At 39.0% G+C, this 25414-nt stretch overlaps 1 protein-coding gene across 1 annotated transcript in view; it reads right to left on the bottom strand.

The window, feature by feature from the left end:
* The window catches only part of LOC142151183 (venom factor-like), a 192702-nt gene that overhangs the window by 140425 nt on the left and 26863 nt on the right, over nt 1–25414 (bottom strand). The window contains 11 exon segments of the mRNA XM_075206549.1: nt 585–788; nt 1716–1925; nt 2476–2622; nt 4691–4806; nt 7532–7652; nt 8131–8233; nt 9165–9252; nt 16446–16528; nt 21176–21267; nt 22605–22675; nt 23629–23791. Of these exon segments, the coding sequence (XP_075062650.1) occupies nt 585–788; nt 1716–1925; nt 2476–2622; nt 4691–4806; nt 7532–7652; nt 8131–8233; nt 9165–9252; nt 16446–16528; nt 21176–21267; nt 22605–22675; nt 23629–23791 (1398 nt within the window).

The raw sequence follows: 25414 nt of genomic DNA on the forward strand, positions 1-25414 counted from the left end.
TCCTATTTCCCCCAATGTACGGTACTGCACCTTACAACTTTATGATAACAATATTAATGAATATTGAATAATTAACATTTATAATGGGCAGGGGTCTAAGGGTCCTCTTTCTATTTACTGGGATTTCAAAGGTGCCACCCAAAGGTTCAGAGTCTGTAAATTATCCTGGACCCCACATAGTTTTTTCACCCACTGGCAGAAAAAAAACCTTAAGTAGGCTTAAAATAAATTGCTGCTTGTTATATTATGAAGCAACAAGTTATTTCATCTGCCCTTTTGTCCTGCTCCCTTTCCATTACCATCACCCCCGCTACAATTTCCTGGGGTCCCCAAATCTCTTCTAAGATCGACAGCATGTTGTCTATTAACATCATGCTGCCAGTAATTAGTGAAACTTCGATACACAAGAGTATACCATAAGACCCCAGGTCAGTGATCTGTTGGAATAACATTTGATATATGGAACCCCACCTCAGTTTTTGGTAGAGTTTGAGTGATTCATTAATTTTGCTTGTGGATCTTGACCGAGTTAATTATTTAAAATACAAAATACTTTTATCATCTCTAATATTGAACTATCTTACCGTCCCCATACAGGAATCTACCACATCTATCCAGATGGAGTCAGCCACGATCTCACGTCCTGCATTACTTGTTACCGTATAATATGCCAGGATGCGGAAAGACGGGATGAAATCCACTGTAATTGGCAGTACCATATTCACCAATGACTGGCCTAGTGTCCTCTCCTGCCTGCCCGCTTTCATTATTGTACCTTTGTTCAGTATCTATAGGATAAAGAAAAGTAAATGCCACATAAATTAATTAGTATAACTTACAACATATTAATATCAGTTGAAATACACATATTATATGTTAGTGTGGACCAGTGAACTTATCCATTTTCTGACTACCCTCTAAGGATGAGTGTGACTTGTCCTCTACAGATAAGGCTGTAGAAGGTATATCCCACTGGTCTGGGCAGCAACAACAAAAACTGGATGCTACATTCTTATTGCAATGGATAATTTTATGTTTTAAAATACAGAGCAAATAGACTGAACAATGAATGGGCTCTTCATAACGCATTGTCGTCTGAGATTATTATATAGGATGTGTTGTTTTCTTTTCAGCTTTAAAATCACACTGGTAAATTGGTCACGCTGTTTATCCCTTAACTGTTCCATACTGCAGTAGTATTTCTATTGAATACAGGGTTATTGTGGTGGAATTGACTTATTAAGAAAAAATTTGTAAGGAGATATGCTTTAGTTGGAGTTTAGATCATTAATGTGTATAAACCTTTCTAGCTGCTATTAGGTGCTAATCAGGGCCACAAAGAGGATTTTCAGGCCCCAGTAAAGCAACTTGTTGCTGCCAAAGGGGTCATGGCCACACCAAGTTGGAGGCTCTTCCCATTACACCGGCAAGCCAGGCCTAGGCCCCACTGTTTTGCACCTGCCACTCTCCCCCTCTTGGCGCTCCTGGCAGTAAGCCTAAAGAAGGATCTATGTCTGACCACACAAGACTTACGGTGAACTTCTTGGGATCTCAACTGAGCTATGTTTCAACACAGCATGTGGCAACTTTGGAGCCATCCATTGACAATTTTTTTTTCAATGGAAAATGGAAATGTACGCAGCTCATAGTTAAAACATTTGCATAATTTTGTCAGAGATTTAAGCTTATGCACAGACAATTATCTAGGTCATTACCAGATAATTAATATGGCCGATCTGGTTTTGAACTGCAGGGTCATTGTTCCGGATATTAAAGTTGACAACAGCATTTTCCCCTGGCTTCAGTGTTGCCGCACCTACGATACTGAGTTTTAGGTAATTGCCACTGGTAGACATATGTGCAATAAATTCCATGGAGGCAGAGGCTTGTTGGTCATTACTTAATTTAGCATCTGTTGTTTTAACCTGGAAACAGAGAAAAGTCAGCTATGAGGTAAAACTTATTGCTGAACTAAAACATAAAAGCATAAATTAATAGACAATATAATTTAAGCAAATAAGCACATTAGCTCAGTCATACTCACATTATCTTTGCAACCCAATTTGTACTATTAATACCCTGACTTTCTTTGATAATTATAAATTCATATTTACATTTATTAAAGTACATTTATTAACATAAATTAATGTAATATTGTAACATTTACATATGTAAGCTGAAAAAAAAACAACAATTTAGAATTATTACCCAAACCTCAACATGGAGAAACCAAAATGCATATCTCGCACTGATGAGCTCAAAGTTTAAACTGGGTCTTCATCTCCTTCTTTCTAGTCTGCCTAAAAAATAATGCAAATAAATTTTGGAAAGGCAGACACATATCTCTAGCCACATCATTATATCTGCAGTGTTCTGCAGTATGCTGCTTCTCCAAACATATTTACTTTCATGAACGCGCTTCACCCTGTAAACATCCCAAAGAAACAATTCAACAGATATAAATATGCATGTTACTATTATTTTCAGGGACGTCATATCTGAGCGAGTAGAGATAGTAATCCTAACTGTTCCATCTTCATTAGTTGCTCCTCTCGCTGCTCCTGGTTCAGCCACCACAGGGACACGAGCTGCCGGAGACCCATCTGGGTTGGTGACAAACACCTAAAACAGGTAATAAGAGATGTGAAATTTACATAACTTTTTAACATAGGCAGCTAATGATAAATCCAATTCAGTGGCACTATGTATTATTTTGTTATGTACAGTATTTTGGGCACTTTCTTTATAGAATTGAGTAACTCTTTATTATTTATTTATACAACAGGGTCTCTATATCATCATCATCATCATTTATTTATTTATATAGCGCCAACACATTGTAGCGCTTTACAATTGGGGAAAAACATAATAAACTAATAAACAAACTGGGTAAAACAGACAAAGAGGTCAGAAACCCTGCTCGCAAGCTTACAATCTAAAACCAAAACCAGAACACGAGGGTGAGTGAACATCTCTAATTATTATACTGTGTACACATAGGGTAATACAAATTTAGTATTTACTGCTAAGAAACAACATCACTACACTATCTGTACGCTATCATGGAACTTAAGTATACACACTTATACATCTAACTATCTTCTGGTGCTGTTTTAGAACTGGAAGAATCTTAAGATGCGTTCAACTGAACATATACACGTACATACTCTCATTCTTCTGTGCTTATTTTCCTATGTTTGTTTGGGGCTCTAATGCCAAAAAATACTACACATGTATTAAAAACAATAATGGATTCACTACTTTGAAATTTAATGGGATCTAATGTTGGAATGTTCACTTGACATATAATTTTCTTAGTTTTCACAGCAGGCGTGCATATATATATCAAAGTCACTATGTATCATTTATGCTCCTACTGGGGACAATATTATTGATTTGTGTAACAAAGGAGCCAACACATGCAGTGCCCACTATAATTATAGGTATAAACATATTTTTATAATTTTATCCCGGAAACCACTGGTCAAGGGTACAGGGGATAAATGTATTAACTGCCGAAAATTTAAAGCGGCAATGGCTTTAAAGGCATTGTTTTGCAAAAAAATGCCTTTTACCCCCAGGAGTGGCCCAGCATAGGACCAGGCCACTTTAGCTGTATAGGTCCTCATTTATTTGGGCCTCTCCTAGAGGACCAGGCCCAACACTGAGTAGGCTGGCTGCAAAGTAATGTAGGTGGTAAAAATTGATGTTTTCCCTCGAGGTTCCATATTTTCCATCAGTGATTAAACAGCAGGTACAATATCACATCCGTGGGGAATAGTTCCGGCTATCCCTCTAGAATACATCTAACAACAGTGAATATATGTGATATTGATGCCGACGTTGGAGCTATATATTATAAGACTATCAGAGCGTATAGATGTGAACTTATATGATGCTTGCTCTTATATATTGACGAACAAGTTTGAACATCAATCCACATTGTCTATCTGTGAATCACAGAACTGCAATATCCTTATTCAGTCATCTGGATATTATTGATTATCTAAATTGTGGCTCTCTATCCACCACGGATATTTTTGGCACCGTACCTATTTATTTCTACGGGACTACTCCTTATGCTCATATATTATGCATATTTTGCTATAATGGAGACAGCTGTCTTATACACTTGGTGATTCAATAGCGCTATTACCTATTATATGAGCTCTACTTGATTACACACATCACAGTGCACTGTGACTTACTTATTGTGGGGTAGTTTTATACATATATATATATACATTGCCGTGTAGTTATATAGGTTTTTATATGTTTTATTGTATGAATAAATAATTTGTCAGATTATTCGTGACCCGGACCACATTTTTCTATTGTGCTAGTGAGGTGTATAGCGCTGCATTTCCTGTTTTTCTATGGCTGTTTTCCCTCTGGTATAACCATGTAATGTGACCACTTTGAGTTTTAACCCTGAAAACCACTGATGTTTGACAATTTGCAAAGCACCCAAAAAAAATCCCTTGGTAAATTTCCCCCTATTATTAAGTATTTTAAATGGACCTCTGCATCCAATCATTCCCCTAGTTTTTATTTTCTTGCTCAATAACAACTAACCAATGACTTCCATGCCAATGCAATACCCAATACTACAATGCACTATGTACAGCTGTACCAATTGGCGAACTTAACAGGCAGGAATCTATGCAGAATGGATCATATAGGCAATTACCGTGAGGTCAATTGACATTCCGGGTTTGAAATATTTGGTGGTTTTTGTGAAAAGAATTTTATATGGAAATGTCACAATATAAATATCACCCAGCTCAGCTTCCACCATATCACTTCCTGCAGAAGAGATAAAATTATTATACACTGCCAAACAATATAGATGACTCCCAATAAATAATAAACATAGCATGGAATTATATTGCTTAGCACAAGACAAGATCCGACTCCACATTTGATAATGATTCTCCAACTCCAGCACAGCATGCATATCAGTAGTAACATGGAGCAAATAATGCAGACAACAATGCTAAACCTGTATTATTATTTTTTTATATAGTTATTAAACATGTGTAAGCATTAAATATGCAAGTAGTTTTGGCAGGTAGTTGTAACGGTCAAGAGACGGAATAGGAACCCAGTGGCAGGGAGGAAGGCAAGCCACAAAGAGATAAATTGTAAGAATGGTCAAACATAGCCGGGTTCGGTACACAGTGACGCAAAAGAGATCCAAGAGTTCAGGAAGAGGTGAAGTCAAGGGCAAGACGAGGTCGGTACACGAGTAGTTGATGTTTGGAATCAGGAAGAGCAACAGAAACAGGCGCTACATCACAGGCAAGGAGCACAATAATCAGGCACTGGAGACAGGAACTGGCCAGGCTTTTATAGGAAGTCAGGGGGTGGAGCTAAGGCATGCTGGAACATCAGGAGATCATTGGGACTTTACTGGAACACAGAGTGAAGGCAAGGAGCTGTCCAGCTGCCAGAATAGCTCAATCAGTAGAACAGCAGTCCACAGAGGCAAAAGCCATGGGTTTGAATCCTGACAGTAGTGCTGCCTGGAAAATTTTGTATTTGAAGGTTTGGACACTGTGAACAGCATAATTTCACCTGTAAAGGAGAAGGCTCTATGTGAGCCTTTTCTTCCCAAAGTTATAGGGAAGTCAGAATCATCTTCAAAAAAAGAAAGGAAGTAAAGGACTATATTTAATTATTTGACTTTTAGGGCTAAAGACCACACCTTGTGAGTAGCAACCTTTTCCTACTTTATCAGTGAAGTACATAAGGAAGTTGATTGCAAATATTTGGTTCCATGGAATATACACAGGTTTAAAATTACAATATGCACTCTGGTGAAAATGCAACCGAACAGCATAGGTCAGCGGTTCCCAAAGTGTGAGCCGCGGCTCTGTCACAGGGGTGCAGCGGCCAGGGACAAAAAAAACAATAAACAACTTACCAATCCAGCGGCACCTGGGACCCAGCATCCTCCTCATCACGCCTAACATATTCAGTGAGAAGCGGCAGGAGAGAGGAGCATGCTGAGTGAAGAGGGGCAGACGGTGTGTAGATGAAGCGGGGCAGACGGTGTGTGGATGAAGAGGGGCAGACGGTGTGTGGATGAATAGGGGCAAACGGTGTGTGGATGAATAGGGGCAGACGGTGTGAGGATGAATAGGGGCAGACGGTGTGAGGATGAATAGGGGCAGACGGTGTGAGGATGAATAGGGGCAGACGGTGTGAAGATGAATAGGGGCAGACGGTGTGAGGATGAAGAGGGGCAGATGGTGTGAGGATGAAGAGGGGCAGACGGTGTGAGGATGAAGAGGGGCAGACGGTGTGAGGATGAAGAGGGGCAGACAGTGTGAGGATGAAGAAGGGCAGACAGTGTGAGGATGAGGAGGGGCAGACAGTGTGAGGATGAAGAGGGGCAGATGGTGTGAGGATGAAGAGGGGCAGACGGTGTGAGGATGAAGAGGGGCAGACGGTGTGAGGATGAAGAGGGGCAGACGGTGTGAGGATGAAGAGGGGCAGACAGTGTGAGGATGAAGAAGGGCAGACAGTGTGAGGATGAGGAGGGGCAGACAGTGTGAGGATGAAGAGGGGCAGACAGTGAGGATGAAAAGGGGCACAGAGTGTGTGGATGAAGAGGGGCACAGAGTGTGTGGATGAATTGGCAAAGTGTGATGATTTTTGTACATGTTGTTTTATTTTGTTTGATCTTATTCCTCGTAATATTAGCTGTAACTTATTTTTTCACAGAAATATAATTAAACAAATAAATAAAAATATTCATATTCACCTTTGATTTATGTATATTATTTCTGTCCTGACCTGAATACTTATAAAATTATTTTGACTCAAATACTTTAAAAACTGGATTGCTCTGTAATTATTTTGGAGGGGTCATTGAAAAAATTATGGAGTTCAGGGTGCCGTGAAGGTAAAGTGCTCAGGATGGGTAATATCCTTAATTCTCAGAAAATGTTGATTCTATAATAATGATGATGATGAAGATATTGTGCCCACTTACTTCAAACTCTCTTTTAAAAAAAGACATATGTACAGATAAACGACTCTCATGTGGTTTTGTTCATGGACTGAACATTGGCCAATGAGTTTTGTGTTTATCAAATCAATTCACAAATATTCTATTATCATCATCATCATCATCACCATTTATTAATATAGCGCCACTGATTCCGCAGCGCTGTACAGAGAACTCACTCACATCAGTCCCTGCCCCATTGGAGCTTACAGTCTAAATTCCCTAACACACACACACACACACAGAAAGACAGAGAGAGAGAGACTAGGGTCAATTTTGATAATTAGCCAATTAACCTACCTGTATGTTTTTGGAGTGTGGGAGGAAACCGGAGCACCTGGAGGAAACCCACGCGAACACAGGGAGAACATACAAACTCCACACAGATAAGGCCATGGTCGGGAATCGAACTCATGACCCCAGTGCTGTGAGGCAGAAGTGCTAACCACTTAGCCACCGTGCTATTATTCAGATAGATGGATGATTACTGTATTTGAAAATATTTTACAAACTAACCTGAGTCAGTAAAGGCAGTGACAGTCACATACAAGCTCCACTGTAGCAAGTCTCTCTCCACCGGGTAATACTTCACTAGGTCTTTCCTTTCCAAAATAGCAGTTCCTTCACCATCAGTTATCTGGTTGATACAAGATTGAGAAAGATGAAGGAAAATAACTAACCAAAAAGGACAAGTTGCTCCTTAATGCAGTTATATCGATGATCAGCTTGAGCTAATACTGGACACAAAACTCTGAGTATGGGTCATACAATCAAAATCATTGGCCGTAGACTGCAGCTGGAAGAAAATATAATCAGCCAATGACCACCATCTGACTGTGTGCAGTCAGTAGTCAACCATACTAAATGGTACAATGTTATATGGCCACTTGCACTTGGCTTCATCATCAATGAACCAGAAATGTTCCAAATCCATCCATTAGGCCACACACAGAGGTGGAGATCCTATTGTTTGTTGCCTATAATGATAAAATCTACCTGTGCTGTGATCGAAAGAAATAAAGACAGATTGAGTTTGTAATTAAGTGTTATGACGTAGCCTTACAGTGGACAATAAATACATTTAAATGGGTAACTTGTTGTATAGGTATAGATACCTCAAGCCTTCTTAGAGCATATGTTAGACTTTTCTTTTCATTTCCCCTCTTCAGTCCAAACAGTGCAAATGCCTTACCATTCACAGGATTCCCATTCAGATAACTAATGAAAAACAAAATAACTGAGAAAACACATATTATACTGTACAGACACCTCTTATACATATATAAGTTATCACTATAATACACATACACCTGCTGTACATATATTACTGATCACTAGAACACACAGACACCTCCTGTACAGATATCACTGATCACTAGAAGACACAGACACCTCCTGTACATATATCCCTGATCACTAGAACACACAGACACCTCCTGTACAGATATCACTGATCACTAGAACACACAGACACCTCCTGTACATATATCACTGATCACTAGAACACACAGACACCTCCTGTACAGATATCACTGATCACTAGAACACACAGTCACCTTCTGTACATATATCACTGATCACTAGAACAGACAGACACCTCCTGTACAGATATCACTGATCACTAGAACACACAGACACCTCCTGTACAGATATCACTGATCATTAGAACACACAGACACCTCCTGTACATATATCACTGATCACTAGAACACACAGACACCTCCTGTACATATATCACTGATCACTAGAACACACAGACACCTCATGTACAGATATCACTGATCACTAGAACACACAGACACCTCCTGTACAGATATCACTGATCACTAGAACACACAGTCACCTTCTGTACATATATCACTGATCACTAGAACACACAAACACCTCATGTACATATATCACTGATCACTAGAACACACAGACACCTCCTGTACATATATTACTGATCACTAGAGCACATATATCCTGTACAGATATCACTGATCAATAAAACACACATTACATATATCACTGATCAATAGAACACATATACCAGGTATATATATAACTGATCAATAGAACACATATCTCCTGTACAGAAAACTCTGATCAATAGAACGCACAGACACCTTCTATACAGATTTAAAGTTAGTTAGTTACTTTTACTCACTTTGCACGGATATCCACTCTTAGCTCTTTGTCTTTTAGGTAGATGTAATTCTGAGCTGTCTTGAGCATCACCCCAAAACCCGGCAGGACTGAATGGTTTGAGAGAGAAAACCTGATATCAGTGCATTTCTAATTTCACTTGCAAGATGATGTATGTTAAAAGTGCTGTTCAATAAAGTAAAACATTGACCATTCACAACTGATAGTATTGTTAATGTTCTATTACTTGTGTGTAGCATAATGTAGAGAGGTGGCCTCTGCTTGACCCCTAGTGAAAGCAATTAAATAAAGAAAACCGACAATCACAAAGGTAGAGATATGTAATTAAATTATGTGATCTTCAAATGTACTGTTGTATTGTATCCCATGATTCTGACCACAATGTAGCTCAAGGGTCAATTAAACCCCTGATTTATGTTTTATAGGTTGGATACTGGAGCTGGATTTTCCAGTACATGTTGGTGCAGAGACAATCAGTCAAACAAACATTTTCTATATTCTTTGATACTTATCTATTTAATTACAGTTAATGTGATAACAGCCCACATTGCTTTGCAAGGAGAGCTGACAGAATTGTTGGTTGCCAAGCTACCTGGCGTATTACGGTAGATTAATTAGAGGCTTATGTGGCTTCTCAATGCTGGGTATAAAGGGCTAGCTAATCTCGTGTCTCATGATTTCGGCAATGGGAACCATCTTTGGCACTAACCTGTCAGTACAAGAGATGTATGTTTATTCATATTATAACTAGACTGTTTCAGCATGACTTATTTAGTGCACTCTATGTCAGAACTGCTATGAACATAATTTTTGAGTATAGGTTATGGTGATGTCTACGATTGGTCCAAAACTAAATGTGAAGTGATCTGCACTTGGTATTGAACATATTTATTTTGTTTAATTATTGTTGTTATTATTACTGTTATTTACATTTATTTATATAGTACTAGGTCAATGTAAAGTGCTTTATAATTGGGAACAAGCTGTAATGAACAAGACTGCAAATTAAGAAACAGGCAAGGCGGTAAGAGGTCCCTGATCACAATCTTGCAATCTAAAAGAAAATAGCTTAAGCTGTGTACAATAGAATAGTTTAAGTTGTTTACAGAGGTGCTGGCTGTCAAATTATAGTTCACGCTGCACCTGTAATTGGTACCACACAGTGAAGTGCATGGAGGACTGAGGTGTTGAAAGTTTAGACAATCACTGGTGTTTGAACAGACCATGGAGAACTGCTGAGATATCCAGCGTTTGCTCCTGGGCTGCAGTGAAGCCTGTACAACATTCTGCGTCAGACATCAGTACATTTGGACATCGATGCATCTGGATTGTAACCTTACCAGCCAGCCAAAAAGAGATTATTTTTCAGCTGAACAAGTCTGCTATTTGTAATCGATACAGGAGAGCATATTGGAATAAGGATCTCATTATAGGAGCTGTGTAGGAGATTATATCTCAGCTGAGTAAGTCTGCCGTTTGTGATTGACACAGGAGACCACATTGCTAAAAGGATCAGATAATACGAACTCTGTGGAAACAGTACAGAAAAGACCAAAAAGATCTATTCACTCTCCCTGAATGTGCTTTCTTGTCATCTTAAGTACACCTATATAAGGGGGAGTGTAACGGATCAACATTGTTCAAACAACTAGAGATGCTCATTCTCGGTTCCTCGGGAACCGAACACACTTGAACTTAAGGGATCTGAGTACCGAGCTGAGTCGGCTCGGAACTTTCGCGCTTTTTCGGAATTGAAAACGAGGAAAAAAGTCATTGTTACAACGTCAGATCTTGGATCTCGCGAGTTTTGGAATCTATAAATGCCGCCCTTCACAGTGATCTAGCACCATTTGAGAGAGGGACACAGAACAGGTAGTACAGAGTGTAGAGCAGTTGGGCAGGCAAAGTTATAAAATTGAATGAGGAGGGTGGTAGCAGTGTTCAACAAAGTAATCAGTGACATTCAGGAGAGCTCCATTGCTAATTCCATTGCAGAAAAATACAAATAATAGTGCTTACAGGGTTGATGTAATTCTGCAGTCCAATTCTACTGTGTTATATAGGTAACACACAGAAAGGAGAGTCCCAGTGTTAAATCTCATTGCAGAAAAATACAAATAATAGTGCTTACAGGGTTGATGCAATTCTGCAGTCAAATGCTACTGTGTTATATAGGTAAAACAAAAAAGGCAGCTGTGTTGCTCATTGTCATTGCTGAAATACAAATACTAGCCCTTGCAGGCTTTTTTTCTGAATTTACACCAAAAACAGTACGGTGTTATATACACCCAAAGAGAAGAGCTCCATTGCTCCATTGCTAAGAGTCATTGCTGAAATACAAATAGGAGGGCTAGCAGGCTTGTCTTCTGAATTTGCAGGCAAATTCTACTGTGTTATATAGGTAACAGACAAAGAGGAGTGCTCCATTGCTAAGAGTCATTGCTGAAATACAAATAGGAGGCTAGCAGGCTTGTCTTCTGAATTTGCAGGCAAATTCTACTGTGTTATATAGGTAGCAGACAAAGAGGAGTGCTCCATTGCAAAGAGTCAGGTCTGAAATAGAAATTATAGGGCTGACTGGCTTGCTCTAAATCTGCAGTTACATTTTACTGTACCATAGCTCACTCAGACACAGGAGAGGTGGCAGGGTTCTGTGCTGAAACAGAAATTGTAACAATCATTGTGTACATGTTCCTCAAACAATACTAATTCATCCCCGCTGGAATCCACCATGACAGAAGTCTGTGTACTTTCATGTAATTGCTGATAATGGCCTTCCTCATGGAATTTGTAGTTCATTTATGTCATGATTTTTGGGCAATTCTTTTAGAGCAGAGCAAATGTCAAAATGTTGTGCTGACTCATCTGCATCACCATTGGGTGTCTTGGGAAAGCTAGCTTTTTTCCTAGAACCAGTTGCTAGAGAAACTGAAGGAGGAGACGTCATTACAAGATGTTGATAGCTCTTTGATCCTGGCAAAGCAAATGAAGTACTTAATCTACAATTACAATATAGTTAGCGGATTTGTTTAGTTTAATTTCCTCCTTCACCTTCTCTAGCTGCTTCTCAAAAAGTATAATTAAGGCAATCACTTGACAAGCTAACCTTGGACTGTCTTCACAGGTGACTACTTCACTTGACTAAAGTACATTCCCCCTCAAATTCTAGTCTTCTTGTAGCTCCTACACGCTGTTGCACAATCCCGAAAATGACCCTAAAGTTTTCGGGACAAAGATAGCATCTCCTGCATGTCATTGTCATTTTTTAAAAAGTTATGTACCACCAAGTGGATTGTGTGAGCAAAACAGGAAATGTGATGGAATCCCCCGCTGTAATGCTCTAACAATATCGTGGCATTATCAGAAATCACATATCCTCAGGAGAGTCCAAGCAGGAAAAGCCATGTTGCAATGACATGCCTTATTTTTCAAAACAGGTCATTCGCGGTATTACCTTTGACCTGCGCCTTGTTTCGTGTCTGATAACCACCTCTTACTCCCGCATTCAAGACTTCTCCCGTGCTGCTCCCCACTTATGGAATTCCCTACCACGCTCAATCAGACTTTCCCACAGCCTTGAAATCTTTAGATGCTCTCTGAAAACTCAACTCTTTTTTAGAAGTGACCTTATCCTCGATAACACTATTGACACTAATAATAATATATATAATAACAATAATATGCCTCTTAGTGAAGCAGATAATACACAGGGTAGCCAGCCTCAGAAAAATGTGACATACTTGGGTACATGCTGCTGCTGTTCCTGCTGGTGAAGGCGAATCACCGACCCAGTTGACTGTCACAGTCATATAATCTTTAGTTTGCCCAGCTCTGCTTGTCCCCATATCTGTGGTTAAGTGTACAGTGGGTAGAATGACATTTTGTAGCCCAATAATTACATTTTTACGAGCCTTCTGGTAAAGGTGAGCAATAGCTTTTCTAGTAAAATGCTGTTGTGATGGAATTTTGGTAACGGGGACACAAGACCTCAAGTACTTGTCTAACACTAGCTGCATTAATAGTGGATATTGTACCAGATCTAATACTAGCATAGTCCCCATGGCGTCTGTGATCTGCTTTGCGACTGAGTGAAAGCTTTCTTACTTCCTCTAGCAAAGGATTGTTTAACAGTCAATTGTTGTAAACTACTAGTAGTCTTCTTCTGGGTTAAAGATCCACCCCCAGCAGCAGCAGCGGGACTAACGCTTAATAATTCATGGTTAGGAATCATGGTTAGTGGAGGAGTCATCTAGCCTTAGCAACTTGGATGCAGAATTAACTCCCATCACTTGTGGGGAAATTGATGATGAAGATGTTGGGAGTGTAGATTGCAGGTGCTGGGATCTAGATTAGAGAAGGGAGGTAGATGATGCTGGACTGCTTGTTATTTTTTAAACATAAGTTTCTGATTTTCCCAATAGCGTTCCATGAATTCGCTTCAAATGCCGTAACATGGATGAGGATCCTAGATGGTTAAGGTCCCTACCTCTACTGAGTGTGGCTTTACAAACGCTACAAATGGCTAGACAACTGTTGTCAGGATTTGGGTAAAAATAATTCCTCACATAAGAGGTGGATTTTTGGTCTTATGCCCAGGCTGTAATCTTTGTTTGAAAGTGTATGAAAATAATATTGTGACCTGTGAGGTGGTCAAAATTGACTGCAAATGACTTGAAATGAGTGTTATTGAAGTTAATAATACTGTAGGATCAAAAAAAAGAACCAAATTAAGTGATTTTATCGTATTTTAGCAATTTTTCAAAATAAATACAGACCCAAAACCAAAACCAAAACCAAAACACACGAGTATGGTTTTGCCAAAACCAAAATCAAAACATGAAGCTAATCCAGATCCAAAACCACTTCAAGGGGATAAGTGAGCATCTCTACAAACTACCTATTCATTCAAAAGACTTGATATTAAGGTATAAATTTAAAAATAAATAAATCTATAAAATTATTATTATTCTTTTATGTGCTTATACATCAAAGTACACAGACTTCTGTGATGGTGGATTCCAGCGGCGATGAATTAGTATTGTTTGAGGAACATGTACACAATGATTATTACAATTTCTGTTTCAGCACTGAACCCTGCCACCTCTTCTGTGTCTGAGTGAGCTGTGCTTATCTATGTTACTTTTCTTGTTTATTAAATAATAGTAGTTTGATACATGAGTTTAAGTGTCACAGATTACATGCTGTCCCAGCAAGATTGCAATGGGGGAAAAGTGCCCAGTGGGTCAATATGGTCCAGTCACATAGCAAAGCTGATTTGGGGTTTAACAGGTTGCTTGAGTATAGAAAGAGAATGAATGTTAGTTTTGTGTGTCTAGAGTAGGAGTCTGGAAATCAGCTACAATAGACCACAAAGATTAAGAAACTGGTTCAAATATCTGATAAGCTATCCTAAAGATATGTTTCAAGGAAGCACCTGAAGGTTTGGAGGTTAAGGAAAAGTCTTGTAAGTAAAGATGTTCACTGACCCCCGTGTTTTGGTTTTGATTTTGGTTCTTGATCTGGATTAACTTCGCGTTTTGGTTTTGGCAAAACCGCCCTCGTGTGTTTTTGGTTTTGGATCCCTATTTTTTTCTAAACTCCCAATTTTTTTCTCTAAAATCACATAATTTGGTTCTTTTTTGTTCCTACATTAACCTCAATAACATTCATTTCCAGTCATTTCCAGTCAATTGTTGTCAAGTGACAAGAACACTGCTACCCCTCCTGTTTCTGTGGGAGCAATGGCACTGAGCAATGTCACTGGAGACTGGAGAGTGACAAGAACACTGTTACACATGTTTCTGTGTTAGCAATGGCGCTGAGCAATGTCATTGGAGACTGGAGAGTGACAAGAACACTGCTAACCATGTTTCTGTGTGAGCAATGGCACTGAGCAATGTCATTGAAGACTGGAGAGTGACAAGAATACTGCTAACCATGTTTCTGTGTGAGCAATGGCACTGAGCAATGTCACTGGAGAATGGAGAGTGACAAGAACACTGTTAACCCTGTTTCTGCGTGAGCAATGGCGCTGGATCTTCTGGGGAGGTACTTATGGAATTCAAAACCAGTGAGATCCGACAATGCAATAATGATGTTTTACTTTGATTCAGATCAGAGGACACGCAAAAGCACCAAGCCGGCTCGCAAGCATACTCGGATCCCCTAAGTTTTGGTGGATTCGGTTTTCAGAAAACCGAGCCCGAGCATCTCTGATTGTAAGAGGGAGGAAATTCTTCAGAGTGGGTACAGCCTAAAAAAAGTCATATAGTTGTCAAAGGAAGGGAAAGAAAAATGAGTGTGAATAAGAGGCGCAGATGTTGGGTAGAGAGAAGGGACAAGTTTGAAGATATTGCGAAACAAGTGAAGATATGTATGATGGTGCAGTTTTTTTAACATGTATGTTGGTAAAATTATTTTACATTAGATGATATCAGCGGTTCCCAAACTGCACCGCGGCTCCCTGGGGCGATGAGGCGATCTCACAGGGGTGTTGTGGCCAGGGCCAGTGGTAAGCAACGCGGGGGACTACTTGGTAATTATTTTGGTTTATGGGTGCCTTAAAAGTATTATGAAGAGCCTAAGGGTGCCTTGAACTGAGAAAGTTTGGGATCCACCGGACTAGGTAAAGTACAGGCAACTAATGTAGTCAGTGCCAGAACAGCAATAGAATAACACTTAGTAAGGAAAATTAGTTTAGCTGCAGCCTTCAAAGTAGATTTTAGGGATGGAAGTCTGGTTAGGGGAAGACCACTAAGAAAGGAATAGTCAATGTATGTGTGTATGAATTAAACTTTTTGCAGTGTGACACACGTTATGTGTGTTCTCTGTAAATTGTGTTTAGGTATTTGGAGAGGGATTGGTTGTGAGGAACAAAACACAGTTCTGAGTTAAGGATGATAACTAGACATATTAAGCTTGGAATATGTGGGGTTATTTTGTTCATTGGAGGGGATACTTGAATTTTTTGCAATTTTATATTAACTGCTCGCATCCACCATACACCTTACATTTAAGTTTAAAGAGATTCCCAAGCGCATTAAATATTTCACGATAGACCCCATCCCCAAACTAGCAGAATGGCGGTGATGTCCATAGTTAAGTCAGTGCGCTGAAATTCAGCAAGATAATGACCCATTACAGAGGCATCAGGAACTTGGGGATGTATTTTGCTTGGGGGAAGATGGGTTAAACTAAAATGTGTTCTGTTAAGACATATCTTTTGAGTCATCTAATTATAACTGTAATGTCAGTATGCTGCATATATCATCATAAATCATACCATATTCTTTTACTTCAAAGTTTGTGGTATAAGTCTGCCTCATTGTATCCTCAAACATTGCCGATATGGTCCATACTCCCAAACTGTATGAAACAAAGGTATATATATCACAGTCTTCAAGTAAAACTCTAATATTTAGTGCACTTTCACAAAATCTATGCCAGAGAGACTGGATATAACCAAGGTAAGGTGATACAATCATAACCAGTGCATTACCCCTCTTTGAACAATACACAAACACAGCTCTGGGTATTATACATTTCACACTGTGGTAGAAGACTTCTTAGTCTTGTAAATTGTAATAAAATTTAACCCTGTCTTATCTTGGCGCTTGTAAGTATCATATTATTAAAATATTAGCGCTAGGTAGGTTTCACATACTGTACAAAGTGCCAACCATAAAATGCGTCAGGAGTACATGGTGCTGAAACTGCGATGACTTCAATTATCCCGTAATGGCTCTTAATCCTCTATTTCTTCTTATGCATCTCCCTTACTGTACATTTATAGCACAATGGGGCTTTCCATAGATTTCCTTTACTTTTTTTTTTATAAACAATGATGTTACAAGGATAAATGTTGATTTCACAAATAGAGTGGTAAGAGTTATTTAATTTTAATTTACTTTACTTGGGGAGCCCCCGTTGCTATGTGCATGCATAGCAGAACTGAAGATTTGGGATCCCCGGACCCCAATGCTTACTCATCTCTTAGCCTGCCCATTAACTCTAGCACTTTTTCTCTTGAAACTTGCACTAATTGATTTTGTCCTCAAAAAAACATCTTTTAACTCTCCTTTATCTCCAACTCTGTATTTTTCTTTTCTCTTTGCTTCCAAGTTACTTGAGAGGCTTGAGAACAACGGCCTGACCCACTGTTTTTTTCTCTCACTTCTTTCTTGACACTCTGCAATAAGGCTACTACTCCTAATATTCTGCTGTCTGTCCTTACTAAATTGACTGATGATCTCCTTACAGCTTAGTTGAAGGCATACTTCTTGCTATTCATCTCTGCCATATTGAATACAGTTGATTACCCTCTTCAGCTGCACACCCTTCACTCCCTTGCTCTTTAAGGCACTACATTCATCATCATCATCATCATCATCATCATTTATTTATATAGCGCCAACATATTCCGTAGCGCTTTAAGATTGGGGACAAATATAATAAACTAATAAACAAACTGGGTGAAACAGACAAAGAGGTGAGAGGGCCCTGCTCGCAAGCTTACAATCTATGGGACAATGGGAGATTGACACATGAGGTTAAGTCTACATTTTGCATTTTGGCCCAGCCAGACTGCAAAGGTAAAAGTGACTCATAAGCTAAATGATCCTGTCACACAACAATGTTGGTCAGGGGGTAGTTGTCTTGTGTGAAATTGTGTAACAGGCGTTAACAGGCTAAAGGTAGTGAGGTTAAGAGGGTGGTTGAGGAATATTATAAGCTTGTCTGAAGAGGTAGGTTTTTAGAGAACGCTTGAAAGTTTGAAGACCAGAGGAGAGTCTTATTGTGCGAGGGAGAGAATTCCATAGAGTAGGTGCAGCCCGAAAAAAGTCCTGTAACCAGGAATGGAAGGATGTAATGAGGGTGGATGAGAGACGCAGATCTTGTGTAGAAAGGAGTTGCCGAGTTGGGAGATATTTTGAGACAAGAGAGGAGATGTATGTTGGTGCAGCTTTGTTGATGGTGTACATTCTCCTTGATATCATCTCTGATGGCACGTTCTATCTTTGAACATTACCAAAACACTTATCCATACTATCATCTTGACTACTGTAACCTTCTGCTATCTGTCCTCTTCTTAGTTGTCCATGCCCATTACAATATATCCTTAAAACCACAACAAGACTGATCTTCTCTTGCCAGTCTATATCAGCTGCACCGCCCTGCAAATCCCTAGACTGGCTTTGAATAACTTCCAGAATCCAATTGAAGCTACTCACTCTCACCATCAAAGAACTCACCAACATCACCTTCACAAATCTTTACAAAAACGTTCTCCCTCATGTCCTGTCAGATCTACATCCACCATGCACTTCACATCTTCTATTATTACCAAATCTCGCTCTTGACTACAAGACTTCTCTAGTGCTGCTCTCCATTTACCCTTTACCATTGTGACTCCCACCCAAACTTCAATCTTTCAATCTGACTCAACAATCTATCATAGCCCACTGTAGACTCTTCTACCCCCACCTAATACTACCCCATTTTGGCAATGCCAGCTACCATCCCACCCCACTAACTACTGTGGTCTTAATATTAACCTCACCCTCTGCTTTGCAAGTTGCCATGTGCTACACCTTCTAATTATGGACAGCATTGTGGCAGTGTTTAGCAATGCTGACTCACAGAGCTGAGGTTATTATTTCAATTCCTGATCTGATTCTCCAATTTCCTCCCACACTTCAAAAACATAATGTGTGTGTTGTGTGTAAGGAATTTAGGCTCTAAGCTCCAATGGGGCAAGGACTCATGTGAATGATAAGTATTCCCTGTACAACACTGCTAAATATGTCGGTGCTAAATAAATCATAATATTAACAATAATAATAACCACTTATGTTCTTGGTCTCTTTGTTTTTGTATGTTTTTTATAGGACACGCCTGATTCTTTTGAGATGGTGATTTACAAACAAACCATATTGATGAAATGCATTGTTTTTTTGGTCAAATGCTCAGCCCTACTAGATATTTATTGTCTAGTTTATTTTCACATACTTTTATATTCATTATACTTATTACACTTATGGTAACAATGTGGTTTTATACTTTATAGCAATTGACTGTTTTTAATTATTTAATCATTTTTTGTAACACATAAGCAGATTTTAGAATTTGTTTTTATTTAGCACTTTTTATGTGAAACTTGATATCTCATTGAAATGCATTTGGCAAAATATTCTGCCTACATTAGTTTGACAGGAGCTAATGTCTCACTAATCTGGGTAGTTTGAGGAATATGCTCCTTCCACTATGTTACTCTCAGTCTGCCGGTTGTACTCGTTATTATGATGCTGGTTTCTCCGACATGTAATATATAGACAAAAGAATAGGGTTCATGAATAGGGTAACTCAATATGTATATGGGTTGATTGGTGCAGACCTGATTATACACACTATATATTAAGTGAACTATGAGACATCTTTTTAGCAGTTTTCTCTGCTGATTTTATCAGTTTTGAATAATTTGGTTCACTTCATCCATTTTCCTCTTTTAATATTTTGCTAATTAATGCTCTTTCATATTGAAGTATGACATTATTTTAATGCATATCAATAAAGTTTATTATATTGTATTCATTTTGGTTCTCTGAGTGCCCTGGACTATGAATAAAATGTAGACTTAATATAAATGAAACATAGAAGATTTCCGACCATTAATTCCGAATGCAGGCAATGCCGGGTGCTTCACACTGACGTCAGTAATATAGTGACATAGGGATTTCCGTATTTAAAGCGGCAATGCCAGGACCCGGGAACTGTACAATTTAATCTAAGGGTTAGGGATAAGGTTAGAATTAGGTTTAGGGTTAGGCGCCGGGACCTGACATTACCGCTTTAAATACGGAATTTCCAGTGTCACTATATTAAGTGATGTCACTGTGAAGCGCTGGCATTTTCTCTATTCGGAATTAATGGCAGGCAGGTCGGAGATCTTTTGTGTCTTATTTATAGCAAGTCTACATTTTATTCACGTCACAACTATTCAGAATTTTTATGTCTATATATTATGTGTCGAAATGACCAGTGTCACAATATCCTGCCCCACCGCAGTCTTTGGCTTCCTGCTGGCCTCCAACTTCCTTACATCATAACATTGAGCCACTCTTTCAGTCTCTACATTGGCTGCCTGTATTTCAATGAATCCAATATAAAATTCTTCTACTAACATATAAGGCCATCAACAAAATTGCACCGACATACATTTCCTCACTTGTCTCGAAATATCTCCCTACTCGACACCTCCGTTCTGCACAAGATCTACGTCTCTCCTCCACTCTTATCACATCCTCCCATTCTCGTTTACAGGATTTTTTCCGGGCTGCACCCACTTTGTGGAATTCCCTCCCACGCACAGTAAGATTTTCCTCTAGTCTTCAAACCTTCAAGAGTTCACTGAAAACCCACCTCTTCAGACAAGGTTATGATATTCCTCAACCATCATCTTAATTTCTCTAGATTACCCTATTACCATCCTCTACACTGCTAACGCAAGACAACAACCCTCTGACCAACATTGCCACACACACAGCACACTCAATACTTTTACCTTTGCAGTCTAGCTGGTCCATTGTGCAATATGATGTAGCACGTGCCCTTGTGTTTCTAACTCCCATTGTCCCATAGATTGTAAGCTTTCGAGCAGGGTTCTCTTACCTCTCTGTCTGTATGTATTACCCAGTATTGTCTTATCAATGTTTGTTCCCAATTGTAAAGCGCTACGGAATTTGCTGGTGCTATATAAATAAATGTTGATAATGATGATGATTGTGCCTGTCACATGAAGAAATGTCCACCCATACACATTCACACGAGTGCTGTTGATGAAATGCAAATTACACTGTTGACTATAGGTTTCAGGAGCTGGGGACCGAATACAAAAATATAGTCAAACACTAGCCCAATTACTGAAAATAACTATAATAATATAATGCAGATCAGGTTGGAGCTCGGGCCTAATAAACATTGTTCATACAACTATGTTGTGTGTTTGAGTCTCACCTGACAATCTCAGGTAGTTTATAGGACATTGAGATGATGTCATTTCTACTAGTCAGTTCTATAATTCTTTTTACAATGATATTCTCTGGAGTCTAGAAGAAAAGAGAGAATCCAAATTATACAGACAGCAAAACATCAAGAACAATAAGTGCTTTATCACTGTTCTAAGTAGCATTGTGTTTCTACTGCTAGCATGCATTTGCAAGCAGAGTGTACATGTTATATTTTGGCTTGGCAATGTTTAACATTGTGCAATTGCTATTATTCATGCCGAGAGTGGTGAGAGATAGCCTACACACAGTGCTTCAAAGCTAGGTCTACAAACATAACGCAGCACGGTGGCTCAGTGGTTAGCACTTCTGCCTCACAGCACTGGGGTCATGAGCTCGATTCCCAACCATGGCCTTATCTGTGTGGAGTTTGTATGTTCTCCCCGTGTTTGCGTGGGTTTCCTCCGGGTGCTCCGGTTTCCTCCAACATTCCAAAAACATACTGGTAGGTTGCTGTAAAAATTGGCCATAGTGTCTTTGTGTGTATGTTAGGAAATTTAGATTGTAAGCTCCAATGGGGCAGGGACTAATGTGAGTGAGTTTTCTGTACAGCGCTGCGGAATTAGAGGCGCTATATAAATTAATAGATGATGATGATGATAACGTTAAAGGGACACCAGAGTCAAGAAAAGGTTTATTTTGAAATTCTACAATCACGGAAACTACGGCCTTCTCCACCACTACTGCTTCTGATCCTCCAAAAAATAATTGCTTTGCATGGATATTATTCTTGGGGCTAGATTTACTAAACTGCGGGTTTGGAAAAGTGGAGATGTTGCCTATAGCAACCAATCAGATTCTAGCTTTCATTTATTTAGTGCATTCTACAAAATGACAGCTAGAATCTGATTGGTTGCTAGAGGCAACATCTCCACTTTTTCAAACCCGCAGTTTAGTAAATCTACCCCTTGGTCTTTTCCATCATACTGTTGTTTGCATTCCACCACTGGGGAGGGTTTTTCACCAGTTTCCCAACGATTCTTGTATATTCTAAATTCTTTTATACCTTTATCTGGTTATTGCCAGATTATCTGCTAGCAGCACAAATAACTGGAAAACACGTTTCCCTGGGCAGTGTGACTTTGTAAAATAAAAATAGAATGACTCAAGGCGAGTGTGGAACAAGAGGAGAGGAAAGAGCTTGATCTAAAATTCAACAGAATGGACAACTGTGGCTCTTTAACAGTCCATCTCCTGCACATGCTCACGATATAATATACTGTCCTTAGCGATACTGTCACAACGGAAGGATGTAACTTGTAATTGACTCTTAATAGTCATCATAAAAATATGTTAAGAGCTATGTGTATCATTTGCTCATTGAAAGATCTGTCAGGTTAGCTCATGTTGGAGGTACTGGAAGAGAGCAGCAGGCTTACCTGGAATTCAATGATCAATCTCTTAGACATAGGCTGCAATCTTGCGCCAGTGGTGAAAATCCGGTAAAGAACTGAAAGAGAAAAACAAATTATATACTCATTGGTATCATTTTGCAGTGGAAATATTTACGCCCTAAAAGTACTTGGGAAAAGACGCACTTAAAAAGTAAAGCTTATTTTCTGGTACATGTTTAGTCGGATGTATCTGAAGATGGGCCCTGGACAAAAATAGTAGCAATTGAATCAGGCATACATCAGGAATTAGAGTGCTTAGCGGAGATGTCAGTTGACTAATAAATGCTAAAGATGGTTTGTCCGATTACTACACAATATAATAAGGAAATGAAGTGTCATATACACAATACAGAATAGTGCATTGGCAGTTATTCATAATTGCCAAAGCTGCCTTTTCAATGTAAAATGAAAGAAATGCAAACACAACTACAAAATGCAACTTAAATTAAAAACAAACATCTTGTTTTCTGCTTTACAAAGAAAATGGGACTCTTATTTCCTGCAAAATTCTCAGTGGAAATGTCATGGCAACTGAATAAGATATAGCCCCAACAATAATGATTTAAGTACATCAGATGGAGATGTCAATACGTAATCAGCTAAATAGAAGAAGCTATATAGAGCTGCTGATAGACATCATCCTCGTTGTGTATAGTTATACCAGCTCTTCAGTACACATAAGAGATACATAAGCCTCCCAAAATATGGTGCATCCACATCTAATTGTGTTACAATTATGTAAACAAACCTTTCCTGTTCACAGCCTCCTCTCTAGGGGGTGTATTTGTCAATCTGCAGATTTCAAAAAGTGGAGATGTTGTCTATAGCAACCAATTAGATTCTAGCTATCATTTTGTAGACTGTACTAAATAAATGACAGCTAGAATCTGATTGGTTTTTCAAACCCGCCGGAAAACTCTCAGCTTGATACATTTACCCCCTGAATTCTTTGTAGTAACATTCTTTCCCCATCACTTTATCAACATACTGTATGTCTGCAGCCCTTTACCTGTAGATCCTGGATTATAGATGGGTTTGTCAGTCTGTATGAAAATATAGCCAATTTGAAAGGACACCAAGACGATTTTTTCCAGATAACAATTGAGAGATTTCACACGAACATAGACAAGCTGTTTCTTATTGGGATCCATTTCCAAATCTCTTGAGGGAATCTACAGTACATGGAAAACCATAAATATACACACACTGAAATATATACTGTGTATGTACAGTCATGGCCAAAAGTTTTGAGAATGATGCAAATATTATTTTTCACAAAGTCTGCTGCCTCAGTTTTTATGATGGCAATATATATATACAATGTATATATTCCAGAATGTCATAAAGATTGAACAGATGAATTGTAGTCCCTCTTTGCCATGTCAATAAACTTTGTCCCAAAAACAACATTTACACTGCTTTTCAGCCCTGACACAAAAGGACCAGCTGACAGCAGGTCAGTGATTCTCTCGTTAACATAGGTGAGAGTGTTCATGAAAACAAGGCTGGAGATGACTCTGTCATGCTGACTGAGTTAGAATAACAGACTGGAAGCTTTAAAAGGAGGGTGGTGCTTGGAATCATTGTTCTTCCTCTGTTAACCATAGTTTCCTATATCCTCTTTGGAAACATGTGCAGTCATCATTGCTTTGCACAACAAGGGCTTCACAGAATATTGCTGCTAGTAAGATTGCACCTAAAATAAACCATTTATCGGATCATCAAGAACTTCACGGAGAGAGGTTCAATAGTTCTGAACAAGGCTTCAAGGCACACAAGAACGTCCAGCAAGCGCCAGGATTGTCTCCTAAAGTTGATTCAGCTGTGGAATCGGGGCACCACCAGTGCAGAACTTTCTCAGGAATGGCAGCATGCAGTTGTGAGTGCATTTCTATGCACAGTGAGGCGAAGACTTTTGGAGGATGACCTGGTGACAAGAAGGGCTTAAAATAAGCCATTTTCTCCAGAAAAAACATCAGGGACAGAATGATATTCTGCAAAAGGTACAGGGATTGGACTGCTGAGGACTGGGGTAAAGTTGTTTTCTCTAAAGAATCCCCTTTCAGATTGTTTGGGGCATCTGGAAAAATGCTTGTCCGGAGAAGGAAAGGTGAGCACTACCATCAGTGCTGTGTCATACCAACAGTAAAGCATCCTGAGATGATTCAGGTGTGGGGATGCTTCTCAGCCATGAATAAAGAATGCTACCAATACATCCTCCAATACAACTTCTCCCAACCATCCAAGAACAGTCTGGTGATGAAAAATGTTTTTTCCTGAAACTTTATTTCAGTGTACTATAGCAACATCTGACAAAAAGGTCTAAAAACACTGAAGCAGCAAACTTTGTGAAAACCAATACTTGTGTCATCCTCAAACCATTTTTGCCACGACAGTGTACATATATATACAAATATATATATATATATATATATATATATATATATATATATATGCACCCCTGCTGTGAAAAATAAGAATGTTAGATGTTAAGTGACCATCCAAAATTAGATCCCATTATATTTCACAGTAGTGATTCCATTATTGTTTTTAATACTTGTGTAGTATTTTTTGGCTTTAGGGCCCCAAACAAACTTGCACACAAGAGTAAAAGTAAATGCATTGTATAAGTTCAGATTCTTCTAGCTCTAGCATTTGCACCATGAGATGGTTAGGTGTTCAATTGTGTATACTTAGGTTCCATGATAGTGTACAAATAGTGTAGTGATGCTGTTTGTTAGCCGTTAATATTAAAGTCGTATTACCCTATGTGTACACAGTATAATAATGTGTTG

This window comes from Mixophyes fleayi, chromosome 4, assembly GCF_038048845.1.
Source record: "Mixophyes fleayi isolate aMixFle1 chromosome 4, aMixFle1.hap1, whole genome shotgun sequence".
Classification (NCBI taxonomy): Eukaryota; Metazoa; Chordata; class Amphibia; order Anura; family Limnodynastidae; genus Mixophyes; species Mixophyes fleayi.